The 18,306-nt window shown below is 40.3% G+C and overlaps 1 protein-coding gene across 2 annotated transcripts in view; it reads right to left on the bottom strand.

Moving 5' to 3' along the window:
• The window catches only part of SATB2 (SATB homeobox 2), a 122,640-nt gene that overhangs the window by 68,865 nt on the left and 35,469 nt on the right, over positions 1–18,306 (bottom strand). For both annotated transcript variants that reach the window (XM_083408818.1, XM_083408819.1), the window contains exons 4-5: positions 4,941–5,067; positions 3,138–3,261 (exon numbers count right to left, since the gene is read on the bottom strand). In XM_083408818.1, coding sequence (XP_083264944.1) covers positions 3,138–3,261; positions 4,941–5,067 — 251 coding nt within the window. The remainder of the gene's footprint in view (positions 1–3,137; positions 3,262–4,940; positions 5,068–18,306) is intronic.

Here is an 18,306-nt window from a genome sequence, read left to right as displayed (position 1 = left end):
CTGTAGCTTGTTCTAAAGTGAGAGCAGAAGCTTTATCCCCCATCCTCTCACACATAACGTAGAGATAAGTAGGACTGGAAAAACTCACAGTGGCTTTTTCACAGTCATTCTAAATCATGGTTATATCATCTGAATCAAGGCTGTGGATGTTTTATCCCCCTCACAAAGTGGAATATCTTTGTTTTGAAAAATAATTTCTCTGAGTGATGAAAGTTGGGGTTCTGCCATTATCATCTAAATAATGTTCACACCTGAAGCAAAAGTTAGAAAAAGAACACCCTACTCCCTTTAGGCATGCTACTTTGGTGATATTAAAATGAAAATTGGAGGGAGAAAAATGATGTCTCATCTCAATAATTGCTTTGTTTCACATTATTTTGTGGTAAGGCTTGCCCTAGGTTCCAGAGTTCACAGATATGGCATCTGACTATTGATTAACTGAATCAGTATTTATCAGTAAGCTGCTTCAAAGCTCTTAGCCAGCCCCACGCATTACGTAATTTCCAAGCCACTACCTACTATAATAGTGGTAAATTTGTAATATATAGCCCGATCTTAGTGTCAACAAGACATGAAGCTGACTTTGTATACATATCTACATATAAATAATTTTATCATGCAAATACACATGTGGGTGGTGGCAGCTGAATGTTTTCCATCCCCACTTCCTTCTGGTCCATCACCAAAGGCATCACAAACTCGCTCATTTACCAGGATGGGCAAAATATGAGTTTGGCTGATGAACCATAAGAAATTAAGGCACACACCCCTATTGCTGTTAAAACTATATCTACTGTACATACACACCTCCCCCTTTATACATGAACAAGGCAGTCATTGGAGCTAAAAATCAGCCATTACATCTAGCTGAATCCTCAGCCAGAGTTCCTTAGAACAAAAGCTGCAAGCTTTATTTATTTTTTAATTGTTTAAAATGTAGTTAGGTATTTATACCCTGCTCTTCAAAAGAATTAACTCTTTGGAAGAAAGCAAACCACATGAAGAAGTTTGAAGTAATTTACACAGTTTTTAGTAAGCAGGACATGGCTGGATAATACAATTCCATCCTTGGTTAAGGTGATTTCCTGTGGTTCTATTAACAGCCTAATACTAAGAGTAACCAAGCTACAGATACAAAATACATCTAATGGAGAGGGTTTCTTAAAAACGCAAATCAAGAGTTCACATTTTTTTCCTTTAATGGTAATCTGAATCCCCATCTGAACTGGATGTAAAGCTCATGCACTAGAACAAGAGATAGAAAACTGTCACCAGTGGGAAAGGGACTCCCTGTGCTGCCTCCTTTCACTTCTCTACAGAGGAATACTTGATGCATTGTGAGCACATTAATAAACAGCAGCATTTACTCTGCAGTTTCACTCCTAGGAGACAGCTCTGTAATTTGCTGCTGTCAATAATATATTAATCACAAGGGGGTTGTAATGACATTTCACATTTGGCACAATATTTTCTTAAAACTGATTTGGGAGAAGGGATTGTGTTAGAGGCAGAGTCAAATGATGGCAACAGACAGCTTATCTAAAACATCCCAATTTTTGCACTACATGAGTCACAACAAAGAAGTGGGAAGGGGAAACTAACATTGTAAAACAAAAAGAGTGCCTTCATCAGTGCCATTGTTACGTATATTAATCCTTCACAGAGTATGCTTAGTTCCATAGGATGGGACAGGGCCAATCTACACTACTTTACTTGTTTACTCTGTTTTGTGCTGAACTGACTGATACAATATGCAGCTGATCTACCATGTCTGTGGAGAAAACATCTGGGAACTGTGTTTCATTCTGCATTGTTAAAGAATTCAGATTCAACAGTGAACAAAAAGGTGATTCTCATAAACACAACACTGAATTCCACAACAGAGAGGCTAAGTGGATCGTGTCATACCTTGTATCATGACTCAGGGCCCTGGCCCTTAATCCTCATGGATACTGAGGACATGTTGGACCAGGAAGTAATTTGTCCTCAGAACCAGCCTTTGACATCTCCACCTGATATGGGGTTACAACATTAGAGGACCCTATGACACCAGTGCCTTTCTAAGGCTGCCACAATGCTATCCTCAGAATGCAAGGACTCCAGGTTGGAGATCATAGTAGAAACATGCCCTCCTCTATGCCACAGAACCCACCATTTCTAAAATAGACTAGGTCTGCTTATCAGCTTAGCTGCTCAGTGGAACCACAGTCCTATTTGAGGTTCAGTCGGGGTTTGCTATACACAGAAGCCACATTCAGCCCTGCTTTGCCTAACTTCCAGCCTAGGCTCTACTCACGTATCTAGTGTGCTACCCACCTTGCTTGTTTGCCTTGTGAACTTTGACCTTCGGATTTGCCTGATCTTGCCTGTTAGAATGTAGCCTTTGCTTGACCCAACTTTGTTTCCAACCTCTGAAATTAGTCCTAGTAGGACAAGGCAAATGAGCTGGGGAAGCCAAACTGGTGCTCCTTCCAGTGCATTTGTACCCTACTGCCTTTCCCTTTCCCTCCCCCTTTGGTTTGCCGCAAAATCACAAAAGCCTCTATTTTACTAATCCTGTCTACAAGTATTGCCACATATACATTGTTTACAATGCAAACTGGAATGTTTTTAATCTTGGTGAATCAGTGCATAGTGTATGAGTGACAATATATTTGTGATTTGATTTTAATTTATAAACACTGACAATGCTAACTTACACATTTTATTTGTGTTTTTTTAATGTTTAGAGGAAATACCTCCCTGTTTGAAATTTTATATCCTACATCTTAGATCATAATGTCAATATCAAAGATAGCTAGGCACATGCTGGCTGCATGGGATGAGGTTAAGAACACAACAAGCAGGAAGAAAGGTTAAAGGCAAAACAGGCACAAACATGCTTCAAATCCAAACATGGGATGGAGTCCAAATAACAGTGATGAGAGCAATTATCTTCCGGCTTATACTCTTTTCACTCCAACACCACACCTGCCTATGGTCCTGTCCTTACAATCCCTACAACTTAGGATTTCCTCTTTTTTTTAGGATGCAATATTCCCCCCCCCCCAAAAAAAAAATATGTATCTGTGTGTGTTGTGATACAAATTTAGGATTTCATAAAGATGAGTACCTCTACCACCGATAGAAGCACTGACCTGAGAGAGAGGGCATTCTTTGGCTAACGTGCTCTGATTCATCTCTTTGAGCAACTCCTTTAAGGCATTGCGGACTGTGGCGTGGTTCCACTGCTCTGCTGGCAAGTCTTCCAGCTTTGAACAACTGTGAAAACAGAGAACAGAAGACTAAAACAGATGGAAAACATCACCTGCAAGGATCGCTGCTCTTTACATGCAAGAGCTATAAAGCTCTGTGACGCAAGACACAAGTTAGAATCCCATGCTTGTGTCTTTCAGGTTTTTAATGTGAGCATTCCCTCCCATGGTGTAGCTATTTCCTCCAGCTACATTCTGAACTGAATAGGATTGAGCAAAGATAACTGAATGCAGGACTGTAGCCTGAACTTGGAACAATTACTTACCACATTCCCTACCTCTGATTGAAACTAGCTCTCTGCCATTGTGCTTTCAGCAAAAGGCAACATGACTCAAGTTTTACAGTCCAAATTCTAGCTCTGAATTTCTGAATAAGTCTAAGAAACATAAAAAAGGATTTATTTGATTGATATAATGTGCTAAGTATTTGATCAGGCCTGGAGGAACTACTAAACTGGGAACTGCTTAGAGCAGGGGTGTCAAACTCAAATTCATCGGGGGCCGCATCAGCAGTTTGGTCACCCTCAAAGGGCCAGTTGTATCTGTAGGACTATGTGTCCGCCGCCGCTCCTCGGCTTCCTCCGGCTAAGCTTCCCCTGGTGCACGGGTTTTGCTTTCGTGCTCTCTTTATTTATTTTTTTGCAGCAGCGACCCGTCGCGCGTGGGTTTCTTGGAGGGGGGCGCGCACAGAGCGACCCGCGCGGCTTTCCGAGCCAACCCTCCTCCAGCCCACCTTAACAAGGGCCTAGGCTTGCTAACTTTGCGGCTAGACCTCGGTGTTTGTACACACAGCAGAAAATGTGCAGCACTTTAAAGGTGCAGCGACCCTCCCGCATCCAGCCTGCCTTTCTGGGAGGAGAGGAGGAGGAGGAGGCGGCGGCGGGGGCGGGGGCGGGCGAGTCACCCATGCAGGAGGGAAGAGCGAGCAATGGCCCGGGATCAGGCCTCTCCGATCAGGGCCAAAGGTGAACTGAGGGAGGGAGAGAGAGAAGGATCCCTAGCCTCGTGTGCAGCGGCGGTTCTTACGCGCGCGGACCCCGTGATGGCGCAGCCGGTGTCGTGTGCTTTGCTCCGTCCAAGCGGGCAAAGCGAGGGCGGAGAGCCGGGAAGCAGTCCACATTTCCCAGAAGCAAGCGCCGCAATGGGTACTGCGAGCCAGACAGGCCTTGACAGCGGAGGGCGGTCTCGATTCGGGGCTCGGCGAGGAGAGGGAGAAATCCGAAAGGGCACCGCGCGGCTGAGTTGGGTTGCAAATCAAGTGCGTGAAAGAGTTGCCTTTTGCAGAGCTGGACAGGCTTGGAAGGAGCGTTCCTGCCTTTGTCATTGATAAAAGGGCTTGCGGGGGAAGGGGGGCGGCCCTTACGGACACCAGGAATTGCTGGCTACACGGGCCACATGACGAGGTCTGGCGGGCCGGATTTGGCCCGCGGGCCTTGTGTTTGACACCCGTGGCTTAGAGGAAAAGCTCTTTAAATGATTGACTGAGCTTGTCTGTACTCCAATATCATATCAAAACAGTTAGAATATTGGCCAGGAAGAGCTGCCAGGTGAGCCACTCTTCCTGCATTTTGTTTTGCATTTCAACAAAAGCCCAGAAATTAATGAAGACAGGATGTGCTAATCTCAGTAGTAATGCTGTGATCGGCAGAGCAGCTCAGAGGAGGGCAGATGCTCAGAAATACCCACCTTTGTAATTGAATTTTCAATGTCACAACATGATAGACATCTTGTAACATGTCAGCAACTGTAGCATCAGGTGTATCTGTTACATAACTGAGCGGAAGAGGATTCCACTTCCCGAGTTTGATTATACCTGAAATGAAAGAATGGAACACACAAATGAATGTATATTTGCAGTTTACCTAGTCATCCAATTATTTGTTCAGGGAGTTGAGGCTTACTACTATATTGGGCTAGTTTGCATATAATGCTAACTATGCATGAGCTAGAGCAAGCCAGAGTGAAGCCCTGGGCTCGGGCACCAGTTTCCCCCTCTCCTGCCTGGTCAGGAGAAATTTAGTTAATTAGTTAGCTAGTTAGTTAATCTGTATACCACTCTTCATGTGTAGATCCATAGATCCCTGCAATGTTCACTTCCATTTTCAAAGTATCCTGGCTTGTCATTATAAACAAACCAAAGATTAAAGTTTCAAACAAAATCTGGCTAGTTAAACAAGCAAATTTCAAAAGCCATGGTTTGTAGATGGCTTGTTTAGAAACTGGCCTAAGTTTACGTTAAACCACAGTCTCTAGTTCGTATGCAATGCTAAGCCAGGATACTTCGAAACTGAAAGAAAATGCTGCAGACATCTTTCTTCCCCAGCCATGTGGGACAAAGAGGGAAGGGAAAATACATGAGCCCAAGATTTTGATTACGCTAGTTCTAGCTCATACACATAACAGTGTGTTATCCATGAGCCTGTCCATAGAAGTTTCCTTCTTCCAATTAGTTACAGACCTTACTCCACACATCTCGCTTACCCACTTAGGTCTGGAGAGTCTAACGTGTCTAAAGTGATATCCTGATTTTTCCTCTTCAAGAAATCGGGATATCACTTTAGACATGTTAGACTCTCTAGACTTAAGTGGGTAAAAGAAAAAAAGAAAAATGTGTGTATAACAATGCCATCAGAAACATCCACAAACTCGAGTACTGGTCCCTGCTGCTCCAGTACCAATTCTGCTTCATGCCTCTGTTAATCAGAGACAGACCAGTGCAAGCAGGGAGCAGTAGCCCTCCTTATTCAACCCGATAGCAGTCAATCTGCCTCACAACCAGAAAAAAACAGAAAGCATCCCAGTTGTGATGGCCAGCACTAAGATTCTGGGGAGTGATCAGTAAAATGTTAATAGTTCAGGAATGTTTTTACTCGCTCCTGTATAAAACTGGAACAAAAGGTTGCTAATTATGACATTTCAGAAACAACAAAATTAAGAAGAACAAAACTGGGATTTAGTTCAGCACATTCCATTGACACAGAAGGCTAAATTAACAGACACCTCATAACAAAATGCTTTGGAATAAACTCCTTGGTATTCGAGGGTCAAAACACTCCTGGAAGGACTGCCAAGGAGAAGAAAAACAAGTATCTCTTGCTTGACATAAAGTGTTTAAAACAGGCATAAAGAGAACAAAACATTAAAATCATGCCACTGTTCCAGTACTAAGGTTTCACAATCTGGTGCTGAATATGCTATAGTATAAATAGTGCCTAGACTCTGATCCTGCACAATAACACACAAAACTCATTCACAATACCGTATGTCTTCTGAGCTGGCTCTTTATACCATATTCCATTTGCCAACATAAAGCCTGCTTTTCTTAAAGGGCATCATTTCCTAGCACAGAACTTATTCACATACAGGTGAAAGAATCCTCAAACTGGCTTTTAGCTTCTCTTCCTACCCACCACCCAAAAAACAGCCAGCACAGTGCCACTTGCAAATGCTCCATATTGACCTACTTTGAGGACCAAAAAAAAAGGGGGGGGGGATACAAGAGCCCTTTCTACTTATATGAAACACTTGTCACTGAGAACCCTCCAGGGTTTTCATACCTAATTTTCCTAAGTACATTGTTTACACTATGAGACTGAGGAAGATCTGCCAAGCAAATCAGAAAGCCATCTTGGTGAGTATGGACATGTGGTCTGCTCTGAACATGTTAAAGGTCTGGACTACAGACAACTATAGCATTTCCTAACTCAACATGACTGTGGAAGGAAGTCCTCTGTATCTTGTTAGGGCAGTAAGAAATACATAAAACACAACTGTAATAATGTAATATGTGTATATGCTTCATTTATGACTGCTAAGGGTCTATATTATTATTATTATTATTATTATTATCATCATCATCATCATTATTATTATTATCATCATCATCATTCATTTCTATACCACTTTAAATTTTTAAGAAAAAAATCTCAACGTGGTTCACAACCTACACTGAAACATCAAATAAAACAACCCAGAATAAAACATTAGTGAAGAAAGTAAAATACAAAGTATATGTTCAAAGCAACATAATTAGCAGGGAGCTAAAATATTATCTTAAAGATTTCAAAATAAAGCATTACTAAAGAGGTCAGCTATGGAGTGCACATTTAGTGCAGCAAAGTTAACCAAAAAAACCATCTTAAAGATTTCAAAAGAAAACATTACTAAAGAATGTCAAATATAAAATGCACATTTAAAATAGCATAATTAGCAAAAGAATAAAATATTATCCTAAGCGTAGATTACAGAGTACTTTCTTATTCTGCTAGGTAATAATCAAGCAAGATGAATATATTTTAATAAGGATGAATGTTGGGGGGAAGGGAAATGGACCTGACCAAAGATCAAGAAATTATGGTATTTTCTGCCACCTATCTAATGATCCCTTAGCAACACACTTGGATATCTGAAGGGAATATTACCTAGTAAAGATCTTTTAAAGATGTAGCCACCCTCAACTGGTGCATGCATGGCCAACAAGAATATGAAGCATAGTAGATGAAGGGCCCTGCATAAGGAGCAGAGAAGAGAGGATCTCCAGAATGGGATGCTGGGGGAAGAGGGGGAAGCTCCCAGGTAAGAGCTGGGAGGGTTCACTCTTCTGTGTGTGGAATAAGGGTTAAGATATCATTGTGATAGAGGACCTTGTATTTATTTTATTTTATTACTTCTTTTAATTTTCTTCTTTTTTTCTTATTCTTGCTTCTTATTTATTTTCTCCAGATTAGTTTGTCTTTTATTGTACTTTATTTTGAAAACTTCTCATGAAAAATCATTTTTAAAAAAGAATAGGGGACATAGCCTATACAAACAAATTAATAAATAGGATAAGACAAGTGCATAGATAAATTGAAGGTTTCAATTTCTTATTGGAATTATAAAGCTCAGCTTGAAATAAATCCATATACTTTACGGGGTAAAATATAGGTTTGAGCTTGACTTTTAACAGGACAGAAGAAACAATAACATATTCTGTAATAAAAGCGTGCACTACATTTAAAATGAGATAGAACCAAGGGAGTGACATATCTATGCACTTGTTACATTATAAATGTCAACTAATTGACTTCCTAATTATTCAAGCTATTTTACTTTTTATATTTGCTAGTTTGCTAGAGTAAGCAACACAATCTTTTAAAAAGTTCTACAAAGAATCATAAAACTGTGTAGTGCTGGAAGACACCTGACTTCCTATATTTAAAATACATAGTGTTTATTATTATTATTATTATTATTATTATTATTATTATTATTATGTGGATAATAATATGTAGAGCCTCTGTGATTATATGACTCAATAGGCTTTTCTCGTAAGTCAATAAAAGGAATTTCTGTGGCAATATTATCCATAAAGTTTAAAGCAACAACACTGGGGTGGGGGTGGGGAAACAAGCAGTGAAAGTTTCAGAACTAAGAGCTGTTTTGTGAAATTAGCACAAAAGCAATGCAGAAGACATAATGCTAGTTTCTGTTGCTACCAGTGCTTTTCCTTTTCTTCCTTACAAATGAAGAAGAAATTGTGTTGGCTAACAGTACAGAAACACAGGTGTTACCATAACGCTCAGTGCTTTTTGCGCATTAACACCTGCTCCAAGTCCTCTCTCTTTGTTACAGTACTGAAAATGCATACTATTCCTTCAGCCAGTGCTATGTGATTAGGGATTAGCTCACTGATTTTCAGTTCTGGTTTACAGGCTTTACTTGCATATCTTTTTAGGTATTTGACAGACCTTTCAAGGCCTCACAAGAAGAGCGAGAAAAAATATGAGTTAGGAATGTTTTCCCCCCACACACACCCTATAACCTTTTCAGGCACAAAAAACCCTTGCTTTTGAATTGAAAGAGGCAGTCATCAACAGGAGGCATCACCTGCTCGAGTCAGAAAAGGACTTGCTAGTCCTCTTCTTTCCTAGAAGTGATGCTTCTAAAACCACTCATCATAGGTTTCCTGTATCATGGGACAATAGTTTACTTGGCCCTGGAAGGCTAAGGAAAGTACAAATCCATGCTCTCTGGCAGGAAATCATGTTCCTGAACATGGGGATCTTCAGTTAAGCTGTGAAGGCTTTGCCCATACCTAATAAGCCCTTCTTCTTACTAGGGAACCCCTCCACCTCTCCATTGTAAGACTTTTTAGTACTTTTGGAGTGGGCAAAGAACTGGCAAGAACAGCAGCAAATTCCATTGCAAGGAAGACGAACTCCCAAGTCACCAGGCACAACTTGCAATGGAGAGAGGCTGTTTAAACTTGAGGTGTTCATATTCCAAACTCCTTTCATTCAAACTTTACTCCTATCACTACATGTGATACAGTGTGTGTGCGTGCTTGCATATTTTGGTCCAAATGCATACTAACCTATAAGAATTACGAAATTAAGCTAGCCTTAAAGCTGGTTTTCAGCCAGTCTGCTATACACTGTTTCAGTTGAGATACCCAGATTGTGTAGCTCCCTTCCTCATGAGACCTGATTTGCCTCATCTTCACTGAGATTTACTTTTCTGTTTTGCAAGCCTTTTGATCGAATTCATTTTCTGCCATTCTCTGGAGATCTGATTGATGAACAGTATACTGTAATGGTGATTCTCCATTCTGGATTTATTTTGCTTATACATTATTTTTCAAATTTTGTGGCTAACTGCCTCTGGGGTTTCTTATGGAATTGAAAATCAGGGTACAAATATTTTAATTAAATAAATACAAATAAAATACCTGCTTTCATGACCTTTATTAAGAACAGGTCTGAAATTAGAATACAGTGATACCTCGGGTTACATACACTTCAGGTTACATACGCTTCAGGTCACAGACTCTGCTAACCCAGAAATAGTACCTCAGCTTAAGAACTTTGCTTCAGGATGAGAACAGAAATCGTGCTCCGGCGGTGCGGCAGCAGCAGGAGGCCCCGTTAGCTAAAGTGGTGCTTCAGGTTAAGAACAGTTTCAGGTTAAGAACGGACCTCTGGAACCAATTAAGTACTTAACCCGAGGTACCACTGTATCAGCATACTCAAGCAACAAGTTTATCAATGATTTTCAAATACTTCTTAACCAGCACAGGCCACTCATTACTGCAAATGATTCTCATAAAATAGCAGACGATCGCATGTCCTCAGTCTAAGACCTTATCTTAGCAGAAGAATATACAAGTGATATTTTAGCGTATCTTGCCATTTCAAATTTGAAAGATAAGCAGATTGTATCCTGTTGTTGTACAAGTTTAGGGTAGTCTACTCTGTTTTAAACTTTTGCTTGAGTCATAGTAGTACACTTCATTTTAAGTGTTCCCATTGATTGCATGTTGTTGTGTTTCCCTTGCAAAAGTACCATACATGTGAAAGTTCTTAAGATTAATATTAAATTCTCTTTGGGGAACTAACTTTTGAATGTGTTTGCTGTAAAATGTAATTCATAAATAAATAAATAACATAAATGTGGTTCAGTAAGTGCAGCATTCAATTACATGGCTCTTACTATAGATATGCTACAAAAGATTATGCTTTCTGTCATAACCTGAACACCCCAAAATGTGTTGTTGCTTCTATAAATAATGTAGAAAGGATCCTCTGTCGTTGATCTCCTTTGTAAGGTTTTATTTTGACATCTTTTAAGATATCCTGCCAACCTAGCAGTTTGAAAGCATTTCAAAGTGCAAGGAGATAAATAGGTACCACTCTGGCGGGAAGGTAAACGGTGTTTCCGTGCACTGCTCTGGTTCGCCAGAAGCAGCTTAGTCATGCTGGCCACATGACCCAGAAGCTGTACGCTGGCTCCCTCGGCCAATAAAGCGAGATGAGCGCTGCAACCCCAGAGTCGGCCACGACTGGACCTAATGGTCAGGGGTCCCTTTACCTTTACCTTTTAAGATAATACTCCTATGCCAGCTTCTCCCGAGCATGAGAGAGGAAGCCACTCCACGCTGAACTCCGTGCTCGGCCTCCTCCCAATGATGCAACGTCACATGCCAGGGCCCCCCAATCTTAGGTGCAAGATGGCACCTCTGATTCTAATAGAATCACATGTCAACAACATAACCAGCAGCCACTACATGGCAGTACTACGCCAAATGGTACAAAAACGAACTAATGTTCATTATATCAGTTAAAGTGCTCACAGTTCTAGCAGGTTGATTACATACTATAAAATGCATAGCATATAATAAATCTATACTACCTGGCTCAGGTGTTGCTGATCAGGAAAGCAAGGGTTAGTATCAACTCCCTTCACCTACACTCATGAACTGCCACAAAGGTTCTCGCTGCACTTTAAAGTGCCACTAGTTCTCAACGAGACACCCGATACAGTTTAGCACTTGTGTAGCAACTGAATGAACGCTACAAAGTATCTGCACTTGTATAATTCTGCATATGGCACTGTCTGCATGATAAGCAGGACCAGCTCAATATATTTTGCTGCCTGAGGCAAAGGAAAGATGGCAGCCTCCCCCAGCACGTACAGAAGCCAATTTCACTGGTAGTTGAATCTTACTGCAATACTGGTAAAAGTAGGACAGTATCTACTACTGTACTTTAGGGCAGCAGGCTACCATAGGAGGTACTAGGCAGGCTACATGGCACTCATAGCTCTGTCCCCTCTCTGCACCTCAGCATCTGCCACCAGAGGCAGCTGCCTCACTCTGCCTTATCATAGGGCCGGCCCTGATGATAAGGTAAGAATAGATGGCAGGGTTTTACTTCAACACAGCTTTGCTGTTCCAAACTGCTTTGGAACAGAGGATCTCAAAACACTTTACCAACATTAATTAATTAAACCTCATAATACCTCTCCAAGGAAAGCATTATGCTCACCAACACATTGATTTATGATTATGTTTATTGTGTGCTGCAAATTACTATGTTAATGTCAATACAAAAGGAGCCATCCCCACCCCACATTCACCACCTAAGCCTCAGGTCTACTGTAATAAATAATTCAGGAATAAACAATGTGATAACAGTGACATATGCACCTACAAATCACCCGGAAAACCACACATAGTGAATTACACTTTAACCAATGTGCTTGACTCGGAGGCTTCAATTTATGAACAGACCAGAAGGGTGACCTTCAGTTACAGGATAAGTATTTAGCATTCATTTCCTGGATACTTTTAGCTTTGTTGGACTGGGAACTTTGGTTCTCTTCCAATCACTAAATCGCTGCTCTAAAGTATACACTTATATATATAGGCTCAATGTTATTGAGTAGAACTTAAATTCTAAGAATTAAAAACAGTTCATTCTCCAGCTAGAACCATCAGTTTTATTATGAATCAATAGGCCTAAACTAAGCCCAACACTTGGTTAAGCATCCCAAACTCAACATTTCTTTTTTGTCTTCTAAAAGAATTCTATTGGAGTTCATTTCTGATCAAAATTTCAATAAAAGATAGAATTGCTGCCAAATTGGCTAAAGATTGCTTGTGACAAGATATGTCGGCATGATAAGTTATCATGTTATAAACTTCAGAAGAGATTTAAATACAAACAATAAGCAAAGGGCTTGCCATATTGCTCAAACAGGTCAGTGCTACTACAAAATAGTTTCCTTCTCTGTATTTTCTCTTTTATTAATGGATCACAATTCAAATAATGACACACATAGATACAGGCCAGCAGGCGGCTTATGTGCTAAAGGGGCGTATTACAGACGCATTTGCGGGTCATAATCAAAGCAGCAAATTTTAAGATGATGTTTATCATGATTGTAATAGCGCAGAGGGCTGTGTGCATGCATAGGCATGTGATTCTCTTTTGACACCTCCTCCCTTCCTATTGTAAACAATGAGACTTGAGCAAAACCAAAGCCTTCTTCTCCTAGACAACTTTGTCAGTCCATGCAAGGGAGGTCCTGTTGTAAATTCTGAGTTATAGTCCGATTGTGGTCTCATTGACTTTCCACTTCAAATAAATCTCCTAATATAGCTGTTACCCCTAGGTACCAAGAAGAATGCTACAGAAAAATTGGCTTAGCTATGCAGGCTGCAACATCTCCATGTCATTAACAGAGTGAACTATTCCCACAATCCCACACAAATTGACCCATGAGCTGAATGAACAGCCTGCCGAGAAACCCAACACAGTTCTGCTGTGGTAAAACTAATTCTGAAGCAGTAAGAAAGCTGAGTTCTGGTTTGCATGTGGTTCCCACATAGCTCTATTTCCTTTATTTAAAGAAAATGCTCATTTGACAGTAACACAAAGCTGAAGAGAACAGAGTAGCCTGCTCATGTTAATATTATGTGAACATATATAACACCTAGGACCACAGATCATACAGAAGGTCTTGCACTCAATTCTTGTAATCTCCACATAGGAATGGGAATGTGAAGTGCTTAACATTGCTGCTTTTATCTGATATATGACTTAGGTTGCAATCAAATATGCATTTAGCTAATAGTAAACTCAATGGTGCTTACTCCTGAGTAAGCACGTGTATAAGATTGCATTATTTTCCTCCATCCCCTTCAACCAATGTATAATAATATATACTATCAGTCTCAGTTCAGTGCCGTGTAACTTTATATAGAAGTTTTGCGTTTTGTTGCATGAAGATTAGTCTCATGTAATAGATGCCGCTTCACATTTGGGAAATATTATGACAGAGCCCTAACTCAGAGATTATATTAAATTAATCTAATCTAAGTAACTAGACTGAATTAATAAAAACTCTATGAAGAGAACACAATTAGTCCAAGAATTAAATAAAGCTTTCTGAAGCTGATTATTTTAGGAGCAGTTATTTAATTTCAAAGGTTTTTTCCCAAAGAACAGTCAAAATATTGGCCCAGATATAGAGGCAACACAATTGATATTTCAGACTCTATTTTGAGACTTGGGTTACATGGAACAATCTCACCACTTTTAAAAGAATCACACAGGTTTCCCATGCATTTCTGGGCACAATTCAAAATGTTGGTATTTGGCTATAAAGCTGTACACAGTTTGAAACCAGGACACCTCAAGGATCCCCTTTTCCAATATGACCCCACCCATTATGCAAGGCACCACTACCTGTGGGGAGGTTAGCCAGGCAATGACAGTAAAGCAAGCCTTCTCCATAGTGGCACCCCATCTTTGGAAGTCTCCACATTGTTCCATACACCCATTTCCTACTCCTGAGTTCATGCAAATATAAATTATATTATTCAACCTGGTTTTGAAAATTCGTAATGCATCTTTCTTTTATTGGTTGCCATTTTAGAATCTGAGGTTTAGCCGATTGGTTTTATCTCTTTTAAATTGTATGCTCCAAGTTTAAACGCCTTGTGGCACTTTTTAATGGCTTCCTGGGGTTTTGTTTTGCTGTAGTTTATTGGATGCTTTCGGCTGAAATCCTAATCCGCTAATATTGATGCTAGAGAAGAAGAAGAAGAAGAGTTTGGATTTTTATCACTACCCGAAGGAGTCTCAAAGCGGCTAACATTCTCCTTTCCCTTCCTCTCCCACAACAAACACTCTGTGAGGTGAGTGGGGCTGAGAGACTTCAAAGAAGTGTGACTAGCCCAAGATCACCCAGCAGCTGCATGTGGAGGAGCGGGGAATCGAACCCGGTTCCCCAGATTACGAGTCTACCGCTCCTAACCACTACACCACACTGGCTCTCAGAGACAGTGGAGGAAGGGTAGAAAGCTGCACAGTTGCCTCCTTACCAGCCTCCACTGATGGGGGGGGTGCAGTCCACTGAGGTGAAAGTCTAACCTCTACACAAGTGGGCGGCAAGCTACTGTTGGTAGTCCTCCCACCAACAATAACCTACGCAAAGCCCCATAATAGGTTATTTGGGGACAGGGTGCCAGAGGCTTTGGATCTGTCAGCTCTGAAGCCTTGTGTATCCCCACAAGGGCTTCAGCTGTGCCCATCCTGGAGCTGGCACCACAAAAATTGGCATAAAACCATCCCCTCTAAGTTCTGCTCTACTGGCAGGAGGTGGACACAGATCTGGGTGCAGTGATGACTCCACTGCTATGATTGTCACTGGCCCCAGTTAGGATTACTCTGTTACTCTTTACTTTTACTATTTTTAAGCCACCTCAAAAACATTCCCTTTTTTCAAAATGGCAGGGTGAAATATATATATTTAATGAATGAATGAAACAAAAACTATTGTTAAAATGTGCATTTAATGGTTCCATGTAGCAATTGATATGCACCTATGTAAGAACATAAGAAGGGGCCTGCTAGATCAAGTCAATGACCCACCTACTGAAGCATCCAGTTCTCACAATAGTCCACCAGATGCCTGTGGGAAGCGCGCAAGCATTTGAAGTACAAATGGTAAATTTCATTAAAATGTATCATTGAAATCAATCTTTTTCTAAATAATGGTTGAAAATTGCTCGTAAAGTAAGAGATGGATATGGATGCCCCTGGGGGATGGACCGTGGAAAGGAAAATGTTAAGCTCTGGTATAAAGAGGGGGATCTTTGCTCTAACTCACATATGGATCTGGTCTGCATCTAGCTTAAACAGAGAACACCAAAATTCCAACTCTGGGAGGGGCAAGATTCAGTGACAGAGAAACAAGCAGAATCTGTCTGGTTAATTGTAATAAGCAATATTCCAAATTGAATTGGCTGCCGTTCAAAAAAAGTACTTCTTTAAAATGCATTTCTCCTCTGCAAACTACAACTTCATGACATATAAATTAAACATACATACACACACCGACCGTACCCTCCAAGGAGCCAAGGTAATCACTTCTAACGGTAAGGCATATGCTGAAGAAAAATACTAAAGGAGGAGACTTCATTGCTCCAAAATCCCGAAGGACTCCCCCCCCCCCTTTTGCTCGTACGCATCTGAACTCAGATGTTAATACAATCAATCCAAGGCATTTTATTTGAAATCATGACCATTTAGTTGATGAGCAATGTCCCCGTGCAATGGAGAATGGATGAGATGGGCAATGCATCCATCAACAACATACTTGGAGTGATAACAAAAGCAGGGGGAGAAGAATTCTGGAGATATGAATGAGCAGCCATTCTATCTGGCTATAGCAGAGGGAGAGATGGGACTGCAGAGCCTCTCCATCAGCTGTGCTGAGAGACCAGGATCTTTTTGCTCCTCTTCTCTTGAACTCTTTTCATTCCAGCTGGTCCTTACAAGACCTACATTTAAGAACTAGTGTCTCAGTTTGCTTTTTCCTCCTTCCTCCCATCATTCATATAGCCCAGTATTGACGAAGTCAACTATTTGAGCTTTATAAAGAAAGCACTGTTTGGCTTCTCTTCAGTCATTCACAAAAATCCTGCAAACCCAATTGCGAAGCTACTCCTTATCTACAATGGAGTTTCAGGGTGAAAGAAGTTACATATTGCATTTGTTGTTGCAACAAGTTCTTCACACTTACCTTCAGTCACTCCCTACAGAAAGAATTAGCAAAATAAACCAAAAAGACCACCCTAAAACTTGTAACCTAAAAATGTATCATAAGCAAAATAAATGTGATTCTATAAACCACTATACCTGCCTTGGTGATGCTTTGCACTGCTTATCCAGAAGCAATCATGTGGTCCCATTTTAAGACTTGTGGAATATTTTATGCTGCTGTTTAGAATGCATGAATAAATGTTCCATCTTCATATGAGAGTTACAGAGGTGGTCTCCCTCAAATTTTAGAAAGCCAGGCTTTGCAGTGTACTGACATCATATGGCATCACAAAGTCAAATGACTTTTAAAGTACATAGTGACTTTTCCTTCTATAATCATCTTGTTAAGAAATTAAACAATGTGAATCAAGCTGCCTATTTATGAACCATTTGAAATTAAATTAAGTAATAGTAAAAATGCAAGATTGTCTCTATTACTCAGTTTGCGACTTGGCAAGCCCTCTTTGCCCAGAAGTTGATCTCTGCCAGATAATGTTAAAAATAAACATTTTCCCTCACCATTTCTCTTACAAGTATTTCACACAATTCACACAGGGTGCTGAAAAGCTACAGTCTTGGAAAGACAACACCCTGTTAACGGCTGTTGGGATGAACAACATATTTAGCATGGGTTTCCATTGGGGATGTAAGTAGGAAGTATCTACTACTTAGTCCACTAATGATTTTTGTCTGGAGCTGAAGGAGAACTCCGCCAACCATGCTTATGCAATAAATATATTATGATTTATTTTTTTTAAAAAAAATGGATTTGATATCCCACCTTTCACTCCCTTTAAGGAGTCTCAAAGCGGCTAACATTCTCCTTTCCCTTCTTCCCCCACAACAAACACTCTGTGAGGTGAGTGGGGCTGAGAGACTTCAAAGAAGTGTGCCTGGCCCAAGGTCACCCAGCAGCTGCTTGTGGAGGAGCGGAGACACGAACCCGGTTCCCCAGATTATGAGACTACTGCTCTTAGCCACTACACCACACTGGCTCTCAAATATATAAATATATTTATATATTACGAAAACAAAATATGCAAAGGGAGGGGAGGAGACAAAGCTAAGAGTCATGAATGGCACACACATTTCAACCTCATGCATACAAAAAAAATAAATAACTGACCAAAAGTATTGTGATAGAGTGAATAGTAGTTGTTGTTAGCCCTTGTGCACTGCTTTCTATGACTGTGTGCAGGAGTAATGCTGCAAGCCTTTGGAGAACAGCTATGCCCAGATACCAGAGTTAACACACACTATCACTTAAAATTATAGCACACGTACAAAACTTCAGAGCTTAAAATTATATAGCAACATGCTGGCCCTGGCCAAACTACTATGTTAAAACTTCTCTGAACTCATTTGAGTAAGAATAATGTACAATTAACATGAAAATATAATGAGCAGAAAATATGGTAGCTGAACAGTATTAAAACATTATTTTCCCCAGTGCGAGACCAACCTTTTTCCATACTATCAAGTGTACAAAGATATTTAAAGTAGTAAGTTTATCTTAAAATTCTAAGCCATCCAACTATTTTTAAGCAATCTGTCAGGGAAATGCCTTTTAAATATGCATGTATTTAATATACTAATCTGGTGTTCAGCACAAGATCAGCATGAGAAATCTCTCATTTTCAAAAAAAAAAAAAGCTGTAGTACCTATTGTTAAGATCAAATAC

The sequence above is a fragment of the Podarcis tiliguerta genome, assembly GCF_965153285.1.
Source record: "Podarcis tiliguerta genome assembly, chromosome: 1".
NCBI classification, from domain to species: Eukaryota; Metazoa; Chordata; class Lepidosauria; order Squamata; family Lacertidae; genus Podarcis; species Podarcis tiliguerta.
Note: the sequence above shows the minus strand (reverse complement) of the source record. Positions and strands in the feature narration are given on the sequence as shown.